This window comes from Rhincodon typus, chromosome 6 (genome assembly GCF_021869965.1).
Source record: "Rhincodon typus isolate 14 chromosome 6, sRhiTyp1.1, whole genome shotgun sequence".
Taxonomy (NCBI): domain Eukaryota; kingdom Metazoa; phylum Chordata; class Chondrichthyes; order Orectolobiformes; family Rhincodontidae; genus Rhincodon; species Rhincodon typus.
Window position 1 is genome coordinate 14,546,738 of NC_063337.1, and position 18,107 is coordinate 14,564,844.

General features: G+C 39.7%; 1 protein-coding gene across 2 annotated transcripts in view; it reads left to right on the plus strand.

Annotated features, from left to right (window-relative positions):
- Positions 1 to 12,490, plus strand: part of slc9a7 (solute carrier family 9 member 7) — a 135,659-nt gene extending 123,169 nt beyond the window's left edge. For both annotated transcript variants that reach the window (XM_020517308.2, XM_020517316.2), the window contains 2 exons: positions 3,442 to 3,547; positions 5,109 to 12,490. In XM_020517308.2, coding sequence (XP_020372897.1) covers positions 3,442 to 3,547; positions 5,109 to 5,357 — 355 coding nt within the window. In that variant the 3' untranslated portion in view covers positions 5,358 to 12,490. The remainder of the gene's footprint in view (positions 1 to 3,441; positions 3,548 to 5,108) is intronic.
- The last annotated feature ends 5,617 nt before the right edge of the window (positions 12,491 to 18,107 follow it).

The following is an 18,107-nucleotide window of genomic DNA, read 5'->3' on the forward strand; positions in this document are numbered from 1 at the left end:
GAATGCCCTCGACCGTGTCTCCCGCATTTCCCGCAACTCATCCCTCACACCCCCTCCCGGCAATAACAACCAAAACAGAATTCCCCTCGTCTTCACGTACCACCCCACCAACCTCCGGATCCAACGCATCATCCTCCGACACTTCCGCCATCTGCAATCCGACCCCATCACCAAAGACACTTTTCCCTCCCCACCCTTTATCTGCTTTCCGGAGGGACCACTCTCTCTGTGACTCCCTTGTCCGCTCCACACTGCCCTCCAGCCCCACCACACCCGGCACTTTTCCCTGCAACCGCAGGAAGTCCTACACCTGCCCCTACATCTCCCGTGTACCCTCACCCCCATCCCAGGCCCCAAGAAGACTTTCCACATCAAGCAGATGTTCACCTGCACATCTGCTAATGTGGTATACTGGATCTGCTGTTCCCGTTGTGGCCTCCTCTACATTGGGGAAACCAAGCGCAGGCTTGGGGACCGCTTTGCAGAACACCTACGCTCGGTTAGCACTAAACAACTGCACCTCCCATGCGTGAACCATTTCAACTCCCCCTCCCATTCCTCAGACGACATGTCCATCCTGGGCCTCCTGCAGTGCCACAACGATGCTACCCGAAGGTTGCAGGAACAGCAACTCATATTCCGCTTGGGAACCCTGCAGCCCAATGGTATCAATGTGGACTTCACAAGCTTTAAAATCTCCCCTCCCGCTACTGCATCCCAAAACCAGCCCAGCTCGTCCCCGCCTCCCTAACCTGTCCTTCCTCCCACCTATACCCTCCTCCCACCTCAAGCCCCACCCCTATCTCCTACCTACTAACCTCATCGCGCCCCCTTGACACCTGTCCGTCCTCCCTGGACTGACCTATCTCCTCCCTACCTCCGCACCTACACTCACCTTTACTGGCTCCATCCCCGCCTCTTTGACCTGTCTGTCTCCTCTCCACCTATCTTCTCCTCTATCCATCTTCTATCTGCCTCCCCCTCTCTCCCTATTTATTTCAGAACCCCCTTCCCCTCCCCCATTTCTGAAGAAGGGTCTAGGCCCGAAACATCAGCCTTCCTGCTCCTCTGATGCTGCTTGGCCTGCTGCGTTCATCCAGCTGTACACCTTGTATATCTCAGATTCTCCAGCATCTGCAGTTCCTACTATCTTTGAATCTTAGTAGAACCGCATTTAGGGCACTCCATGCAGTTCTGGTCACCATATAATCAGGGGGGGTTCACCTAATGTCCTTCAGCGAAAGAAATCTGCCATCCTTACCTGGTCTGGTCTGTATGTCACTTGAGACCCCCAGCAATATGGTTGACTTTTGACTCGTTGAAATTTAAAAAAAAAGGTTGAGGGTGCAATTTTCCCTGACCTGAGTTGGTGAGAAGTGGAAATAATCCTGGAGAGGGATTCTTTCTATCCCTCCCCCTCCAGTCTCTCAACCCCTCCAATAAAGTGCTGAGCAAGAAGATTCATTGAGGACTTTTTTTGACGCCAGCAATAAAGGTTCTTGTGTGGTCAATTAAGGATCACGACACATTGCTTCCCCAATTACCTGTACCCCAGTAGGCGAGAAAGCTGGCTGAATTCCTGATTTGGGGTGGTGGGGAGTCTCTAATTGCCTTCATCCAGGGCCAATCAAAGGCACGGTGACACCAAGAGGCTGGCCTCCAAAAGCCCCCGCCCCCGCCCCCACCATGAAAAGCAAAAGAGATCTGCTTCCTTGCCATTGGATCTTGTTGAGGAGTAGGTCACAACTAGCTGCCTTCAGGACTCACAAGGCCAGTAGTTTCTGGCAACTGGTGTGGCTCTTATGGAGGCCTCAATATAAGAGGCAGACTTTGAGTCAACCTCCAACATGCTTGCCCCCACACTAAGCCTCAAAGAGGGTAAAACTCAGCCTGTTTTTGAAACCAATTACTTTGCAGTTTATATTGGAGTCTCCCAAAAGAGCAGCTGCTTGACATCTGTTGAATTGAAGGGTGGTGTAATTTTTTGGATTATTTTCAACAGAAGCATCATTTTGTTCTTGGAGCATTAACTAATATGATCATCTGGATTATTAAACATGCTGCAGTTTTACATGCAGGATTTTGTTTCTAGCTTTACTTGAAGTTACCAAAGCAACGTAAAACTGGTTACTGCTGCCTGGATGGGATAACTGTTGTCCTGTGTCTTTTGAAAAAGAGTAGTTGGTGTTAAAACTATAGAGTTTCATTTCTGCTGGCTAACATGTTTGTGCAAAGCTTATAATCAAATATTGTCGTTGATCTGTTAAAAGACTCTCTGGGTTTAATTTCCTCAATAGTTGCGACTTATTGACCTACGTTGACTCCCTGGCCACCAATGCCTTGATTTTACAATTCTTACTTTTCCTAAATCTGTAACTTCCTCCCCCTCTATAACATTCACAGATCTCTGTGCTCCCCCAGTTGACCTCTGGTGCATCTCTCACTGACTTTGCCACTGGGTGGGTGCCCTCTCTTGGGCATTTAAGGTGGCACCATGCTGCATACCAGCTACATACACATGGAAATGGGTATGAGCCTCTCCCACTGCTGGTTAGATGCAGCGGTGTCAGGATATGGCCCTTAAGTGGGTCTAATAGCTGTGGCGGTAGGGGTAGGCAGCTAGGCCACTGTTGGATTTAACATGTGCTAACCAAGATATCAAATCCACTAATTTCTGGTGTCATCTTTTTTTAATCCATTTATGAGATGTGAGCATCTCTGACAAGGCCAGCAATTGTTGCCAGATTGAAAGCAAAATATGTGGGTGGTGGAAATCTGAAGTGAAAACAAAGTGCTGGAGAAACTTAGCAGTTCTGGTAGTCTCTGTAGAGAGAGAAACCAAGTTAATGATTCCAATCTGATATGTCTCTTTGGAACGCAAGGTGGTGATGATCTGCTTTCTTGAACTGCAGCAATCCATGTGCTGTAGGTAGACCCACAATGTTGATGCAAAGGGATTTTGACAGTGAAGGAACAGTGACGTATTTCCAAGTCAGGATGGTGAGTGGCTTTGAGGGGAACTTAAGTGGTGGTGTACCGATGTATCTGCTGCCCTTGTTCTTCTGGATGGAAATGGTTGTGGGTTTGGAAAGTGCTGTGTATAGAGACTTGGTGAATCGCTGGAATTCTGCAGGGAGTCTTGGGCAGATCCCATCTGTAACATTAGCCAGCCATGATCTACATATTTTCCTTTCATTCAGTAAAGAACATGGTACCTGTTACAGAAAGACTCAAAAAGGAGAGTAAGAAGAGGAAGAAAATATATGTATAACCCGTTGATAAAATTAGATTTTAGATTTGGGAATATCACGAGCTTGCCAGATAAGGTACTGCATTTATTTGTACCTGGAGAAAGTTTAGGTTTATTGATGACTAACTTTCAAAAGTTTCCTTTTCTTGTTTGGCGCTTTTAGAACTCTTCCTTAACAGAGAAACCTGCAGTTATCTGAAGCCAATATTAACACACAGTGGCCCCCCGCTCACTGCCACATTGCCCAGTTGGTGTGGTCCTCTAGCACGATGCTTGACAAGTCCACTGGCTTACGAAGTAAGTACTGGCCACTAAGATTTAAACTAACTCACTTTGGAGTACATGTTGTTTCTTCTTCAAAAATAAATGCTAGGTTCTTTTCAGTTTAGAAAGTGGCTAGAAAATGCAAGTCACCTGAGGTGCTAGCAAAATTGGCGGGAAAACTGAACATTTTCTGGCTATGACTTGATTTCTGCAAGTGTTGGATATCTTTCATTGATTATTCCACTGTAGTGTTGTGGGATAGAAATCACCGGCTAGCTGCAGATATTTTTGTTGAAAATACTTTGCGCACGATTCAGGTAATTGTAGAAAATAAAACAATGAACTGCAGATGCTGGAGATTGAGGTTTTTTTTTCCTCTCTGGTATTAAATTCAGACATGAATTTATAAAACACATCCTTAGAACAGTTTCTAGGGTGTTTTGCCCAGCAGTTGCAAGTGATAGTTTGACCATTGGAGTGAATGAAGACAGTGTCGGTATGTCTGATGTGACACATATCCTTGGTCTCCATCCAGTAAGATGCCAGCTGTTTACTGTCTTGACATGCCTAAATGGAGCTGCTCCTTATTTCCTAATTTTTGTTGGAGATTGTAGTAACTTGCAGCTAAATGCACCGTATTCATCTTTTCTTTCCCTCATGGCAGGGACCTGCATGATATGTTAGCCCATATCTTGCTGTCAAAATAACTGTGAAGCTAACAGTTTATAAGTCTTGAAAACTCAGTTCTAAAAATGCTAATTACTGCCAAACAGCCTATCTGGTACTGAAAAGTAACTGTGTACAAGTGTGTAGCACCATTCCTTCACTTTTATTTGCTGTAAGAGTTTGTTTTTTAACTCTTCTGCTGCTCTCTTTTAATCCAATCTTTCTTTCCCTCCTTTTTTCTGTACCTGATCAAGCATTGAATTCACCAATTCTACCTTATACTTCCTTCCTTCTCTGTCCATGTATTATCAATTTCACAATTACTCAATGTGATTATTTTAAGGAAATAAACAATTTATTTCTCTGATCCCAGATGCTTGGCTTCCTTTGCTGCACTGTTAACAGTTCGCCCTTTCAGCAACTTGCCCTGCAAAATTTTGTAAGGGAAAGGTCTACACACCCAGTTGCTATTAGTTGCCCTATTATAGAAAACTCTGGCCCATTATAAACAGGATTGATCTTAAATAATCTAGTTGATGGTTGCAGATTCAAGAACAGCTATTTCCCTGCTGTTATCAGACTTATGAACGGACTTCTCATTTAGCATTGATCTTTCTCTGCAACTTCTCTGTAGCTGTTACACTATATTCTGTATTCTATTCTATTACCCTGATGTACTGATTTGTTTGGTTACCATGGAAAAAGTTACTTTTCACTGTATTTTGGTACAACAATAAATCACATCAAAATGATGGCCAAAGCCCAACTTTTTGAGCTTTTTCTGTTCAGGAAGATTAAATGCATCAAATTGTTAGAAGATATTGTAAGGATTATTCTTGGTGGGGTTAGGACAGTGTTTATATCTATTGCATTGAGATTATTGACAATATCCTGTAATAATTCTAACTTGCTACTTTTCATCTTCCAGAATCAAGAACAGCTCAGAGACGATGATTCAGATCTCATCCTTAATGATGGTGACCTGAATTTGACCTATGGTGGGAGTACTCTAACCGCCAATGGCTCTTCCAGCTCAGGTACTGCATCCAACAATGTGGATGGCAAGAGAACCAAGAGCATCTCCGAAGATGTACTGGAACGTGATTTGGGAACAGATGATCATGAACTCATTACTAGAGGCACCAGATTAGTTTTTCCCTTGGATGATCATGCATGACTGCAATGATATGAGTGAGCCACAGAATAGCCCAAGAAGGATCAAAGCCTATTTTGTTCTTGGAAGTGAGACTGAACTGTTTACTTGTGTAATGATTTTTTTTTTTCCCCTTGCTCTCCCCAAAAATCTCTTGGCTCAGCTATTTAAAGTGTGAGAATGTGAAAACATGTGTGGCATTTCACTAAACTTTTACTTAAGTATGAAATTGCCATGACCCTTTAGTGTACTACTAGTGCCATTGCTGTTGTAATTATCTTGTCGACTGACTGGTTAGTCTCAACACTGATGCTTCTCCTAAAGTCCCACTTACACTGCATGAACTTTCCTGGTGCAAAGTGGCTGCACTGAAATCGAATCTGCAGTATGATGCTGGCAGTCTCAGACGTTGCTGCCACCAGCATCGTGCACTCGCTGCAGTGAGTGTGCAGCTAATTTCTACCTTTTATAACATTCAAAACCATACAATGCAGGCAACATCTGTAGCTGCTGTACTGTCATTGCATTTTCGATCGTGGCAAAATGGAAGTTATCTCTTTGCTGCTCCTAGGAATGACACTGGAGTTGATTGGTGAGCAGAGCTCCATGCACATATTTCAACATAAATGCGCTTGGACCTTCTACCTCCTCCCAATGATGTGAGCAGTTATTTTGAACATACAGGTACACTGTCAAAAGTGGCATCTTGTGTTGGTACAACGTAACTGACTGTGTCAGTCTGAAATCTTGGTATAAGGTGAGGAAAGGCTTGTGATGGGTTGTTTGGGATGAAGGGGGTGTGGAGACAAGAAAGATCATAAAAATTTCAGCGAACTGTGAATTTTAATTACGGCCTCTGCATGATATAGAGAAGGGACAGTAAGCTCACTCTACCAACTCAAGGCACATTGTTTTCTAACGAGTAGTTTTGCTGTTGCAAAACTTACCTGTGTGTTCACATCCTTTGTATAGCTGTTGTATCCCCTTTATTCTACATATTTTCTATGTCAGTTTAAGACATTCACTTTTGTCTTGAACTGCTATCTACTAGTGAACGAGTACTTTATAAAGAAAACTGTAAACCCCACGGTTCGTGATACATTTGGAGAAGTCAGCTGAAGAGATTATTTTTGGATTTTGTCACGTGATAGCCGAACATTTCTTGATGTCGTTTGAATGATAGGCAAATAATATCCATCTCTCCTAAGGGGGTCCAGAGGTCAGATTCTTCTCTTCCTTGGTCATATCTAACTAGTGCAAAACAGCATTGCGGTAACGCCTGTTAATGATGCTGGTAAATTAGAACATGGTAAATCGAAAGATGGTTTTAAAAATCATTTGTTCCTTGCATATTTTGTATGTCTAGATGGAGACGACATTATGTCTTATACATCCTTGTTTCCATTCATATCATTTGAAGGAACTCAGTTCCAAATTTTTTTTTTTGCTTTTGGAAGAGGTGAGTCCATGGAAAAGTTAGTAGGAAGCTGACATCAGGAGACTGCAGGTTTTTTACAGGGGAATGAGGTAAGCCCATTTGAAATCTCTCATCCTCTTTTTTGAAATTTAGAAGACAAAAGTCCAGACTGGCAGGTCTTCAAGTCACTTTTGCTTCAAAGTTCAACCATTTATCTGAAAATACAGTCATCCCTTAAAAGCGATATATTGCAGATGCTGGGGATCTGAAATGAATAACAGAGAAAATACTGGATAAACTAGGCAGGTCTGGCAGCATTTGTGGAGAGAGAAACAGTTAAGGTTTTGAGTCCAGTCTGACTCCTCCTTGGAATTCTCCAAACTATCAAAACTAACTTGAGTGATTCACGTTTTTTTCATCCCGATTTTAAATTGTTACACTACCCTCTATGTTGCAAGTGGCATCCTTTTTTTGTTTGAATAAAAGCATTCTCTTGAATCCCTCGGACAAGATATCCTAAAATGCCCTCTGCAAACAACAAAGACCTTTCCAATTAAACTCTTTTTGTTGAAGTCAGTTAGTGAAAGAATTCCACATCACCTGATCACCACTTTATATCAAGTTAGAATGGCATTTGAGTGAGGGATGCAGTTTTACTTGACTATGGGAATCCCAAACATTTATACTGCCAACTTCATCAATTAGCGGAGAAAATGTAACAATTGTTCACAGGAGGTAGTTCCTCTTTGCAAAAGGAGGTGGTTCAAAGTTATGGACTGTTCCACAAAGTAAAGGCCTCTCTGTACAATTCATTACTAACATTATAGCGACCTGATTTGACCATTCCTTACGCAACTGACACATTGACAGCATTTAATTAGACCGTGTAATGTATCCATTTATGATTGTATATCTTGATGCAATATCACAATGAGCAGTTGGAAATTACACTTAATGAGACAAAAACATCTATTAGTTTGCAAGAATGTGAGACAAATTCAAAGAACCCTTTTTCTAACATCCAGAAGTTATCAGATTTGTTTTAATGTTGAATAGTTGCCCAGAACTAATTGTTACTTGAGCTCACTTTGTTTTGTCAAGACTTTGTGTTTGCACTGTGTATTTTGTTTAATCAAGATGAGTGTTTATTATGCAGAGGGAATAGTGAGGCAGAGATCAGCTGAGTCCAGTGGTTAAATTGACCCTAACTTAAAAATCTGCTGTGTTGACCTACATAGGACATTCCAGCAAAGCATTCCGAAGGATTTCATGCCCAGTTTAATGAAAGTCATGGTAATTTGAAAATGTAAAGGGTTTTTTGTAAAAGCTTCAATTTTACGTAAGAAGTGCATTTCAAGCAGAAATTTATTAGGAAACTGGACTGCAGGAAACAAAAATTAACCTTACAGCTGCCATATTACTATAAATTAGTGTTGCCAAGTCTTCATTCTTGTCAGTTTGGGTAATTAGTTTGTTCGTCCAAGTGACATTGAATGTTTCACTCTGAAAGTCAGTTTCACTAAAATGAGGTTTTAGAGGCTTCTGTGACATTCTTGAACATCGTTGAGTTGGAAATTTAACCATGGAGTCACAGAAAGCAAGTGCAGAAATTGTTACCAAAAACAACGGCTTGCTCTTGGGATCCTTAATGGCCATGGCAGTTTAGAAGGTCAAGAGACAGCCTTTTCAGGAGTGCTAAAGCCAAAAATTTAAATATTTTAGAGCAATTTGCTTCATTTCAGGTAAGGGCAGGGGGGAATTGAAAAGATTTAAAGTATCAAAGGGAAACTTTGCCAAAATGCCCAGAAAGCTGCAGGGAATTCTGCCAATGTACCAGATGGCACTGGAAGTGTTTTTGGGGTTTCCTGCCCCAATTACTTGAAGAGCACAGGTGAAGGTGGAAATGAACAAGTGTCAGCTGTTAAAGAAATAATTTTTCTAATTTTGCTTGCCTCTGTAACTAATAACAATAATGGAAAGAGTCATTTCTCTTTTTCAGACAATGTTATTCTTCTTCTGTGATGCACAGGTTCTAAAAAGCATTCTGATGCCTTGAAACTTGACTGGGTCAATAATTTTCAGGAATGCTCATGTTTGAGCAGAATACGCAAAACAAATTGATTTTTTTTTTGTCAATAGCAGGTTCTCTTAATGACTGTGTATCTGCTGGGATTTCTAACTTTTATACATACTTTCCCTGGTTGAATTCTGATTCCAGAGCCTTTTTTTTTTTTTTTGTTCCTAATTGTTAGAATTTGATCTGCAAAAATGCCATCTACACACTGCCAATCACAATTTAAATCCTGCTTTGAAAACAGAACAAAATGGAACATAAAAGCCATCTTTTAAAATTGTACAGATGTACACGATATCTTTTAACTTCATGTCCTACATTATTAGTATTGACAGCACTGCTTGCTTTTATAGCTTCCTTAATATAGGAAGAGTTCCAAAAGTGCTTACTGTGAATTTAATTGGGCAAAGATTCACAGTGAGCCAAAGAAGGACTACTAAAAAGTGTCTGAAATTTTGATCCAAGAGGCACATTTTAGGGAACATCTTCAAGATGGGAAGGATATTGAAGAGGTTTAAAACCTAGACAGTCAAAAACATTGCTGTCAGTGGTGGAGTGAAGTTCTTGGAAATTTAGAGCTGGAAGAGTTAGAGGCAGGATGGTTAGATCAAAAGGGAATTTGAACAGAAGGATGCAAATGTTAAAATGGAAGCCCCAGTGGACCATGAACCAGTATAGGTCAGTGAGTACAGGAATGATGGGTGAGTGGGACTTGGTATGGTGAGGAGAGTGTTTGTTTGTTTGTTTGTTTGTTTTATGGAGGATGGAAGATTGGTAAGGAGAGAATTGAAACAGTCAAGCCCAGAGTGAGAAGTACGTGGCTGAGATGTCAGCAGTGGATAGATGCAGGCAATTGTGGAGACGTGTGATATTATAAAAGTGGAAAGATCCTTGGAAGGACTTTGAGAAAATAGGATCAGAAGCTTAGTTTGGGGTCATTGAGATTGAAAACTATCTAGTTGAACCTGAGATACTGACCAGGGATAGGGATGAAATGAATAGTGATGATTCTCCTTTTAATTGTAGTGCTTGGAGAGAAACTGATAGTTCATCTTCTAACAGAACTTGTTCTTCTTGGGACTGTTTTTCTTCTTAAGAAACCTTCTCTGAAGTGGCCAGAATGATGCCAATTTACACAGATACCTGGGCCTGTGTTAGTTAAATGCAGAATTTCACTTGGCTGCTTATCCTGCATCATTTAATCAATAACAAGTAAATCTAGTAAGTAGGTTTTCCTGCATTTTAAAAAGGCAAACTGGCACATCTCCAAATATACATAACAGGTAGAAACTAACTTCCACATGGGATGCACTTTACTTGTTTCCTCCATATTAGCAGGCCATTTTTTCGCTAACGTAACAGATTATTTCCTGTGCTCCTTCCTTTCTTCACCATGTCAATGCTTTTTAATGAAAACGTGCTTTGCAGTTTACTTTATGCTGAATAAGAAAGATTCTGTCACCTTTTTATATGATCATGAGCAAATCACATGATGTTTTCCAATGCATTCTTACTTGCTGTACTGTTGCCAACACCAAAGTGGTTGGGGAGGGGAGGAATGTTATCAGCGATTTCTTGCAAATCTTTATGGCTCTTACTGCCGTTATTAAATTGCTCATACATCATGAAATCAAGACGGTTTATCTTGTGAAAGGCAGAATTCTGGCTTTCTTTTGAACATTTTACATTTTCAAGAAGCATTAGCTGCATACTGTTACCATTCCTGTTGCTGATATGCTTTGTGGAGCAATTGAATGCAAATGTTAGAAACAATCTGAGATCCTGTGGCATACCCTCTAGTAATAGCTCTCTGAAATCCTACAAATGCAACCATTTTTCATTTGGAAGCATCTCTTGCACTTGAGAGTGTGGCAGGTGATCTTTTGGCACAATAGTCTGGTGTGTGCTAATGAAGTCTTGAGAGAAATTGAGTACAAGGGTTTCAGATGTCAAATGATTAAAGCTCTTTTGAGTTTAAACAAAATCAGCACTTTAGCAACCAACCGTCCATTTGTTTCTCCATTACATTTTGCAAGGAAATGTCTGAGCTGAAATGAACTTTTACTGTGTGTAATGCTCCTATTTAAATTACAAGTAGGTAACTGTTCTCAATGTGTTCTTTGTGCACTTTGTGGTTGGCCGTGCATTGCAATGAAATCTATGATCGTTGTGTGAAGAACAAGCCAATGGCTAACAAATAGCCCTTGTGTATGAGACTCGATGCAGAAAAGGCTTGTCAAGTTCCCAATGTGTTTTGTACTTAAGCCCATGAGTTGAAAACTATGGGGAGGGAGAAGAGGAGAGAAATAATAACAATCTGTATTCTTTTCCTCTGGTTTCTACCCGATGTTTAATATCCCACCTTTGCCACCCATTTTCCTTCTGTTTACACCTCTCTCTCTGCAGCCACTAGGAAGCAATCTGAGAAAAAGGGACACTTTAAAAATAATCGCGAAAGTAAATCCTGTGTAAAGAGTGCTCCTCATGTTTTCCAGTCTTCCGTCCTCAAGAACCTGTGGTGGTTTCTCAAGACTGTTACTATTGAAAGTTCATGAAGAGCTTGAACAAATTGAAATGATTGATGATTTTTATCCTGTCCTATTTATTACTGTGAGAAGGGGTGTATCTAATCACAAGCAGCAACAACAATGCGCGGTCTAAATGACTTTTGTGTTAAATATTTTTGTCTCTTGCCCAACCCCCAATGTACATGGAGGGGAAATGAGCAGGGATGAGGAAACTGGAAGCATTTATGGTCATACTGAATACATCTGTTCAGATATGCTTTGCTTTTTCTGTCTTCATTGAATCTATCCAAGTCATTCTGAAGGAAGTCTTAGCCACCTACCCCTGCCAATGGCATCCCCAACATGAGGGTTTGAGGCGGGTAGTAGTCAATCCAAGCACTCCATAGCTAATCCCATTGCATCTTCGTAATTATTGCAGTGTAGTTCTTGGATTTTTGAAGACAAATATTAATATATATTTTTCTGCTATGCAGAACTCTGCAAGAGATTTGAAGATTATAAGTTGTAAAGGTCTTTAGAAAGTCATCTACACCAGGTGACGCTATTGTTGACTTTGTGTTTTGCAGTCCTTTGCGTCAGGTTTGATTGTTCACTCCATACAAACACCTGTATGTCTTGGATCTGCTTTGATTTTACCTGAAAGGAAAGGGGAGAAAATATTATTTAATACACTGATTAGTATGTGAATTGTAAATTGTAGTGAGGGAGGGGAAAAGTACATGTTTGCTATGAAAATGAAAATTTGTCTGTCAACAGTACTCAGTATGGCAAAGGTCAGTCATGTTGGCAAATTATCATTCACTGTTGAAATGGTTGCTGTTTGTTGACTTTGGAGCTTGTTCATATGCTTGTGCCATAAAAATAATGATTTTTTTTTTAGTCCAGTATGATGTCTTTTGAACAGTTTCATTACCTAGATCATCTGGACCTGAGATGACACTGAAGTAACTAGCATCCATTTGTCGAATGGTAGCTAACTTGACCCTGTGTTTCTAATGCAAACGTGAGTTAAGTAGTTTTCCTAATTAGTGTACCACTGTACAGGTTAATGTACTAATGTAATCATGTTTCATCATGCATGGTACAGAAAGATTCAAGTGTATATGTTGTCATAAAAATAAAAATGAATATAAACCAAGTCTTCACATTCTGTGGTCATTTGTATCAGCATGAAACCTACTTCAAATGTCCTCTTATGGAATCATTAGAATCCTATTTTACAGCTGGTCCCTATCTCTGTAACGCTCCAAATTCATCATTTTCAAATTTCAAATGGAATCCGCCTCCTACTCTCCCAAGCAGTGCATTCCAAATCCTAACAACTCTCTAAGGAAGTTTCTCCTCATCTTACTCCTTGGTCTCTTGCTGACAATTTTGAAATTGTGACCTTTCACTACTGACGTACCAGCTAGTGGAAACAGGATATCCCACTTTATCCTGTCAAAACTGTTCATAATTTTCAAAACCTCAATAAGGTCAGCTCTTGATCTTCTCTGCTCCATGGAGAATAAGCCCAATTTCTCTAATATTTCCTTGTATCTAAAATCTCTCATTCCTCGTATCATTATGGTAAATCTTCTTTGAACACTCTCTCTCCAGGGCTTTAACATCCTTCCTTAATTAAGGTGCCCAGACTTGAACACATTAATCTTAAATGTGGTCTGACCAATGATTAGTAAAGGAGTAGCATCACTTCTTTCCTTTTATGCTCTCTGCCACTATTTATAAACCCAAGGATCTTTCTAAACAAGTATTTCAACTTGCCTGGCCACATTCAGAGAATCACGCATGTGAATTCCAAGATCCCTCTGCCCCTGTACTCCCCTCAGTTGTACCATTTGAGCCTGTATTGTCTGTCCATGTTTCATCTACCAAAAGGCATTTGAGATTCACCTGCCAGGTGTCTGCCCATTTGGCCAACTTGACAATGTCCTCTGAAGTCACTCAGCATCATCCTCAAAATTCACAATTCTCCCTGGTTTATTATCATCTGCAAATTTAGAGATTTTACCCTTAATGCCCATCTTTAAATCATTTATAGAAATCAGAAAAAGCAAGGGGCCCAACACCAATCCCTAGGGAACAACATTTTCAACTCGTCTCCAATCTGAGAAATGCCCATCTATACCTACCCTCTGTTTCCAATCTTTTAGCCAACTTTTAATCCATGCTGCAAAGGACCCATCACTCCCAAACATGTCTAATTTGCTAAACTACCTGCCATTTGGCATGATATCAAGTGCTTTCAGAAAGTTCAAATATACAACATCCCCAGCACTATCCTCATCCACTGCCTGTGTCAACTCATCAAAAAATTCAATTAAATTTGTCAGAGGTGACCTGTCCTTGATATAGTCATTTTGACTGTCTAGTATTAACATATAATAGGAGTCCAAATGTAAATAAATGTTGCAGTGTGCTGCTCTGCAGAAGGATGTGCTTTTGTGTCCTCAATTCTCTGACTGCATGCATTTATATGTTGCTTCTAGTGCCAGCTCCATCAGTATAGAATGGTCGAGCCTTTTAAAAAGTAGCCTGAGGAAACACTTGGGTTAATTTCCTCAAGGGGAATGGTTAGTACAGGGTGAAAATGAATGTGTGTCATTCTCTGAGAATGTTTCATTTAGAATGACTGATTTTTAGTGCCATTCACTTAATATAGCATCTAATGTTACTACGGTAGTGAAAAAAGACCTTGAATTTTTTCCTATGAACTGAGACACAGAAGTCCATTATTAGCTTCCGAACTCCTACAGATGAAAAGTGAATTTTGGACCACAGAAGATGACACGAGATTCAGCTTTGTACTGCACAATCCTGGTTTGTGCCTGAAACCTGATTGAACATGCCCTCAGTTTAAAGCAATGTTTATGAACTCTGTCATGCAACAACCTTTTGGAAAACTATTTACCCTTTGAAATGCGAACCACAAACAAAACAAAATAATTAAAGTTAATGAAATGGAAGTGCCAAGGCCAAGTAATTTTTCTTAAAATCATTCACAGGATTTGGGTATTGCAATAAATGCTGGCTTAGATAGCCCATCTCTAATTATCCACAGGGCAAGTAAGAGTCATCCACAATGCTGTGGGTCTGGAGTCACACGTAGACCAGACCAGGTAAGAATAGCAGTTTCCTTCCCAAAAGGACATTGGTTACTCAATTTGCATATTTTTCCCTCCAGTCAACAACCGTTTCATGGTCATCATTAGATTCTTAATTCTAGATTTTAATTGAATTCAAATTCCATCATCTACCATGATGGGATTCAAACCTGTGCCCTCAGAACATTATTGTGTTTCTGGATTAACAATGTAGCAATAATACCATTAGCCCATCGCCTGTCTGCGTATTAGATAAAATGGAAAATATAAAATATAGTTTAAAATCGGTTTTCTTGGTTGGAAAGTCTCTTAATTGAGTTGCTACAAGCATAGTCAGCATTCAAACTTCAGCCTTTGTTTTCTTTTGTGAAGTTTAACTAAATTGTGTTTAGTAATCTGGTTAGAAAGTACAGCTGGAATTGCTAACCTGAATGCTGCTTTGAAAATTCCTGGATGATAGAAATTAAACCAAATGTGCTGAGATCTGGTAAGATTAGGTTGATTGATAGAAACTTTTTTTTTTAAAAAAAGAAGTTGCCTGTTCCTGATGTGAAAAGTTTGTGGTATAGTGCATGTAAAAATAAAAAAAATCTCTCATTGCTTGCTTATTTCAGGCTTTTGTCAGCCATGTCTCAGTTGGAAGCACTTCTACTCCTACATCACTAGATTCTGATTTCAGCTCTTGCTCCAAAAGTGAGTGTGCAAAGATCAAGGCTGACATTCTAGAACTATAGCACAGGAGTGCTGCACTTCTGTAGATGCAACCCTTTCATTAAAAGATTCAACTGAGATCTCACTATCTGCTTGAATGGTCCAAAGTGTCCAAGCTAATATTTATTCCTCAATGAACATCACAAAATCTAATTAATTGGTCATTATCACATTGCTATTTGTTGGTGTTTGTTGATTACATATTGGCTGGGGTTTCTTGCATTATAACTTGCAACATTTCAAAAGAACTTCATTGGCAGGAAAGCACTCTGTACAGTCTGGTGGTCATGAAAAGTGCTATATAAATTCAAGTCTTTCTTTTTGAGGAGTATTAAAGAAATCTCATCATGTATGTTGTGCAAGCACATGCATTTAACTTGTTTCAGAGATAGTAGGAACTGCAGATGCTGGAGAATCTGAGATGACCAGGTGTAGGGCTGGATGAACACAGCAGGCCAAGTAGCATCAGCATCTGGGGCTGCTTGGCCTGCTGTGTTCATCCAGCTCTACACCTTGTTATCTCTGCATTTATCTTGTGCCAGGTTTACACTAAAATGTTTATCAAGAAACAACTGGTCAAATATTTGTCATCCACACTTTGGCCTCAAAACCGCTCATCATCCAGACTTGGAAGTATACTGTCATTCCTTCAATGTTGGATCAAAATCCTGGAACTCCCTCGCTAATAGCATTCTGGATATACTGACAGCATGTGGGCTACAGCGATTCAAAAAGGCAGCTCACTACCACTTTGAGGGCAACTAGGGATGGGAAATAAATGCCGGCCTGCTGCGTTAGGATACAATTCAGGAAATGAAAGTGACTTGTGGCAACCGTGCTTCTCCTGTAGCGCATTCTGCTCTGCCTTAGAAGATTGCAGGTTTAAATTTCACTCCAGAAACTTGCACACCCAGTTCAGGCTAACATTCCAGTGCCCCGGCTGAAGGCGTGTTGCACTGTTGGAAGTGTTGACTTTGGTTGAGATGTTAAACCAAGGCTCCATCTCGTCCCTCAGTTGGAAATAACAGATCTGGTAGAATTACTTTGAAGAGCAGGAGAACTCTTCCAGATGTTCTGATTAAATATTTATCCCCGAAATAACATCAAAGAAACAGATGATCTGGTCATTATCACAATGCCGTCTGTGGACATTTGCTGTGTGAAAATTAACTGACACATTTCCTACATTACAGAGTGACTATACTTTTAAAAAGTAGCTGTTGAGTGTTTTGGGAGGGGAAAGCTACATGATGTTCTTTATATTCATTTGGGTTTTCATTTTGTACTAATAAACAGATGATATTCTGGCCTATTGTAAGATTGACTTGATCAACGTTTGTGTTATGTGATGTAATAATGTTATGATGTCAGGAAAATTGTATTGCATGATGGGGTAGGTTCAATGGGCTGAATGGCCTATTCCTGTTCTTATGTTCCTTCCTATGTCTGTATGTACTAGTTACAACTTCTCTTCCTGTTTGAAGAGATTAGCAAGGTTTTCAAGCATTGGTTGCGTTCAAGTTCAATTGGGTCTTCGTTAGAAGATGGCCTGTCACAAAAGGAAATTCCATTATTTGACTTTCTAATATATTTCTGATTTTTTTTCATGGAAACGCTACATTTTTTTCTCTATTTGCCATTTCCCCTTCCTCCACACAGTCTCCCTTTCTCCATCCAATGCCTAAATTTGACTGAGAAATCCCTTAAAATTAGATTTAAAATGTATTTGTTGCTAAAATAGTTTAATTGCTCATACTAAGCTCACCAAATAATGTGAATGGATCTTTTCCGGAAGGAACAATTTGCAAGATTTTGGAGGAAGATGATTGGCTCTATTTGGCTAGCTGGACTATTTCTAAGAATGGCGTATAATTCTCAGAGTTGCTCTAGTTTTTAGCAAGTCTCCTGGTTTGAAGTTAATTCTTTCTCCGCACTTGTGTACAGAGATTAAACTGCACCCGCACAACCACCTAATAACTGATATTTAATCAGTAAGGTAAACTTGCAAAGTCAAAACTTTTACTTGACACAGCAGGAACTACTCTTCTAAAATTTTATCCTTTATGTGAATTAAATGATGAGTTAATCAGATCAATAGTACTGACCAATTTCATTGCATTTAAAGTGTTGTTTTCTTCACAAACTCTGTTAAATGAGGTAGTTTAGAAAGGTTTTTGAGATGAAAGTGCTAAGATTGTCATTATCAGATTTTAACTTGAATCAAGAGAACTAACTGAGTAGTTGGAAGTATCTCCTTTTGAATGCTTGAGATAAATACATGACATGGGATGATTTGTAGCTGTACATTCCAAGATTGCCCCCATTTAATCTGTCATGGGTTTTTTTGTTGGTTGATATCAACTATGCTTGTAGCACCAACTGGACATCAGTGTCATGTATTAGGATGGAGGAAGGAAATCATCCAAACTTCTCTATATTTAGATATACAAACATATGAATTAGGAGCAGTTTAGACCCTCAAACCTGCTCAGCATTTCATCAGGTTTTTTGGGAAATCTCTGTTAGCGACTAGTAAGAAATCTAATCCTTTGCCCAAGTCCTGTGGGTATTTGTGACAGAATGCCTCAATCATCATTTTAAGAGATGGTACCTCTTCAAAGCTACCTATGTTTGTGAATGATGTACAATTGACTTCAATTATTTTATGCTCAAATTGCTAATGATCTCCGGGAAAACCTTAAACGTGAAGTTGGAAGCCTAATCAGATTGTATCTCCATTGGTAGTCTGTAACAAGGAAAAGATTGAGTTAACTTTTCTGCTCGTACTCTTGTTATAATTGGCCTTAAATAAATAGTTGCTGGGAATTGGGTTTTCAAATCTGTAATTCTAAGCATATACTGATGTTCTGTTTTTGTTTTCAATAATTATCCTAAACCATCTACTAACACTTAAGCCAATATAATTTTTTAAAATTTGTT